Source organism: Clinocottus analis, unplaced genomic scaffold, assembly GCF_023055335.1.
Source record: "Clinocottus analis isolate CAN_PGR_092001 unplaced genomic scaffold, fCliAna1.0.p SCAF_10, whole genome shotgun sequence".
NCBI lineage: Eukaryota > Metazoa > Chordata > Actinopteri > Perciformes > Cottidae > Clinocottus > Clinocottus analis.
In genome coordinates, this window is record NW_027175821.1 from 12,803,621 (window position 1) to 12,807,439 (window position 3,819).

General features: G+C 45.0%; 1 protein-coding gene across 1 annotated transcript in view; it reads left to right on the forward strand.

Moving 5' to 3' along the window:
* LOC137793478 (P2Y purinoceptor 4-like) overlaps positions 1 to 2,496 on the forward strand; it is a 3,486-nt gene extending 990 nt beyond the window's left edge. The window contains exon 2 of the mRNA XM_068589659.1: positions 28 to 2,496. Within this exon, the coding sequence (XP_068445760.1) occupies positions 79 to 1,149 (1,071 nt within the window). The 5' untranslated portion in view covers positions 28 to 78 and the 3' untranslated portion in view covers positions 1,150 to 2,496. The remainder of the gene's footprint in view (positions 1 to 27) is intronic.
* The last annotated feature ends 1,323 nt before the right edge of the window (positions 2,497 to 3,819 follow it).

A 3,819-nucleotide genomic window follows, 5' to 3' on the forward strand; every position in this document is an offset into this window, starting at 1 on the left:
ACATCTCGGTGTTTCTTCTTCCTTCAGGTTCGGTCACCTGCTGGCTTGAAAAGTGCTTCAGCGAGGAGTTGCATCACCATGGAAACGGTGTTCAGCAGCCCCGGCGAGCACAACCGGTCGTCGACCTTCGTCACAATCTTCAACTCCAGCTGTCGCTTCGACGAGGAGTTCAAATACATCCTGCTACCGGTGTCGTACAGTCTGGTGTTCGTGGTGGGCTTGGTGCTGAACGCCACAGCGCTGTGGCTGTTCCTAAAGATGCGTCCGTGGAACCCCAGCACGGTCTTCATGTTCCACCTCGCCATGTCCGACTTCCTGTACGTGCTCTCCCTGCCCACCCTCATCTACTACTACGCCAACCGCAGCCACTGGCCTTTCGGAGTGGCCGCCTGCAAGATAGTGCGCTTCCTCTTCTATGCCAACCTCTACTGCAGCATCCTCTTCCTCACCTGCATCAGCGTGCACCGCTACCTGGGCATCTGCCACCCGATCAAGACGCTGACCACGGTGAAGCCCCGCCACGCCCACCTGGTGTGCGGCATGGTGTGGGCTGTGGTGAGCGTGTGCCTGGTGCCCAACCTCATCTTCGTCACCACCTCCAGGAGGGACAACGACACGCTGTGCCACGACACAACCAGCCAGGAGGCCTTTGAGGAGTACGTGGACTACAGCTCGGTGGTCATGGTGCTCCTGTTTGGCGTCCCGTTCATGGTCATTGTGGTGTGCTACTGCTTGATGGCGCGGACCCTTTGCCGGCCCAGACGGGGGCTATCTGCCAGCCAGAAGGGCGACGCCTCGCGCCAGAAGTCCATCAAGCTCATCATCGTGGTGTTGGTGGTGTTCGCTGTGAGCTTCGTCCCGTTTCACGTCACCCGGACGCTCTACTACACCTCCCGTGTGTTAGACCTCAACTGTGAATTCCTCAACATTGTCAACTTTACTTACAAGATCACCAGGCCGCTGGCGAGCATCAACAGCTGCATTGACCCAATTCTGTATTTCCTGGCCGGGGATCACTACCGGTCCAAAATGATGTCTGTTCTGACGGGAAAAAGACAGACCACAAGCAGACAAGCGCCTGAAGTGGCGCCAACACAGCGGAGCAACAACCGTGACATCGCGCTGGTCTATAAGAACCCAGCCAGTTAAGATTTGAAGAACCAGCGGGAAATCCATTGCAGAATACTAAAATAAAAGCATGCATTAAAGATGCCTTCTCCAGGCTAAGATAACAATTCTTATAGCACGTGCAGATTTTAAAAAAAAATGTTGCACTGAGGCCACATTTGGAAGAGAATCAGTTTGCTGTGACATTCACTGACAGTACATCCTTCACTCCATCAAACTTCAGTAATTCCTGTGTTCAACTGGCATGAAGACCATGTTTCAATTCTCACTTTTTAAGAATACTACCTTTGTAAGATGGAAAGGGGAAGAGTTAGTAGACAGTCTTGCACCACAAAAGGTATATTACATCAAACTCAAGTCAAAATAGAAAGTACAGTAAGCTGCTGTTCGGTTCTTCTTTTGGTGCCGATGCATAAGAATAGTTTTACTTTCAAATTATTGGAACAGAATCTGAGACACTTGGGTGAAAAGAGTGTGACACTGGCGGTCACAGGTGCATTCAAATAATCCATAATTAGTCAGTGGATTGTTCTCAACAATCAGACACTCATTGATCCAAATATTACAGGTCATATCCAAGCAAAGACGGCAAACAGCTTCGCTATTGTGTAACAAATGAGGCAATTATGAGGCACTCCTTCCTGTTGTATCAACAATGTCTACAGATAGCCAGTGCAGCGCCGGGTCCCAGCTGTTTTTGTCCTTCAACTTTCACAGCTGTCTTTTGCTAAACTGTTGGAGAAAAGCAAAGCTGCTGCTTGGGACAAGAAACATATTTTCAAACCACCCACGCATCACTAGGGGAATAAGGCATTTTTTTCTTTTTACTCTTTTACCTTTGGGAATGATACTCATAATTGAAAGCCCTTATTTCAAACAGCAATTTAGGTTGAACTCCTTGATGGTTTTGCAGGATGTGAAAGCAGTGTTGGAAAGTTTGACTCAACGAGAGCGTTTGTCCCTCCAATGCTGGAGCTCATGTACTCATAAAGCTCTGTGTGTATTATGTTATCGTGACACGTACGAGCATGAAGATGTTTTTGTAACTACAGTTTGGTATTTATCATAAAGTGTTACATCATGAGTACTCGTGTTTAGTGTATGTCAGTCATGTATCATCAGCTGATTATGCTATGAATGTGTGAAATCACCCACAATACCATTAAGCTCCAATTTCTAATCCAACTAGGCCTCATGGAGATGGTGTTAAGTGTTGAAATGCTGTCATTTGTGCAAACTGTACAACTTGTGTTCAGCCAGACTGAAAATAGCTCTAGAGATTGGGAAGTGAAAGCAGAGTGTCTAAAGATCTAAAGATAAAGAGCAATGCGTATCCCACCAAACACAGAATAAACCCTTTGAATCTTGTTTTTTTTTCCCCACAATGATTATTTTCACTGAAGTCACTTTAAAATGATAAAAAGCTACACAATACTCCCACAATGTGTGACACGCTGTAACGTACATCTGATATGAGATGCATCTGATATGCAGCTACATGGTGCCGCCTGTTTGGCACAGTCCTCATGGTAAATGAGAACTGATTCTCAATTGACTTATCTGGTTAAATAAATGTTATATATATATATATATATATATATATATATATATATATATATATATATATATATATATATATATATATATATATATATATATTGATAGGAATTTAAACTAATGTTGAGTTTGTCAATTCAAGTTTGTTACCATTCAAAGAAAACTTTTTCATTTATAAACAAACGAGGGTTAGAGTTGTTTGGAAATATTTCTCCATTGTTAATAATATACAAACAATCATAGATCACAGATGATCAGCAGTGCTAGCCATTTCTGAGTTGTTTTACTTTTTGTTCTCAGAATTAAAGACTTTAAACCAGCAGGCCTACACACCGTCCCTTTGTGCTCACCATCCAGACTGTTAAAGTCATACTGATAAAGGTGACACAAAGTTGTTAATGTTGACACGTGATCTCATTGTTACCAATTCAAATGAATCCAAGGTTTCAAACTGTTTGCTAAGAAGTCCGCTCAGTGTATCCTTATCAATGTTTGACCTCGGTTTCACTCCGCGGGGCTGCGGGATGCCAGCTCGCGAGCGCCCCCCTGTGGTGACACGTGGAGTCAGCAGCAGGTCAGAGAGCTCAACGACTCAGCTGCTGCCTCGAGAAATAAGTTCCAAAACTTTATGCAGGTAAACAAAAATAAAAAGATCTTGTCAAAATCAAAAGAAAGCTCGTTTTCGTGCGCGCACAGTACTCTGGGGGGGTTTAGGCTCTCCGCGGTGTCTAACAGACACACCACGAGGCCAGAAAAAACGGTACCACACATTACGACACAAACACGGTAAGATGGCCATATTAAACCTGCAAAGCTGCCGAGCAAACGCTCTGTGCTTGTGTGATCTGGACGTATTCTGCGTTATAACCTAACCATGGAAACACAGACCTGTAGCAGAGGCCGACGCGAGAGCTCGTGCACCCATCCATCGACCTGAGTTTGGTCAAAGCAAACGTTTATGTAAAGGCTCCTTTATTGTGCGTCTGGTCATATCTGCAGCAGCTTATGAGCTCGGGGTTCTTGGTCACACCAAGTAGGAAGTGTCTTTGCACTTGAAGAGCAGGTGTCAACACCGTGCAGACGAGGGTCAAAAGGGAGGGCGAACCTAATTAAAAAAGACAGAAAAGCAGATAC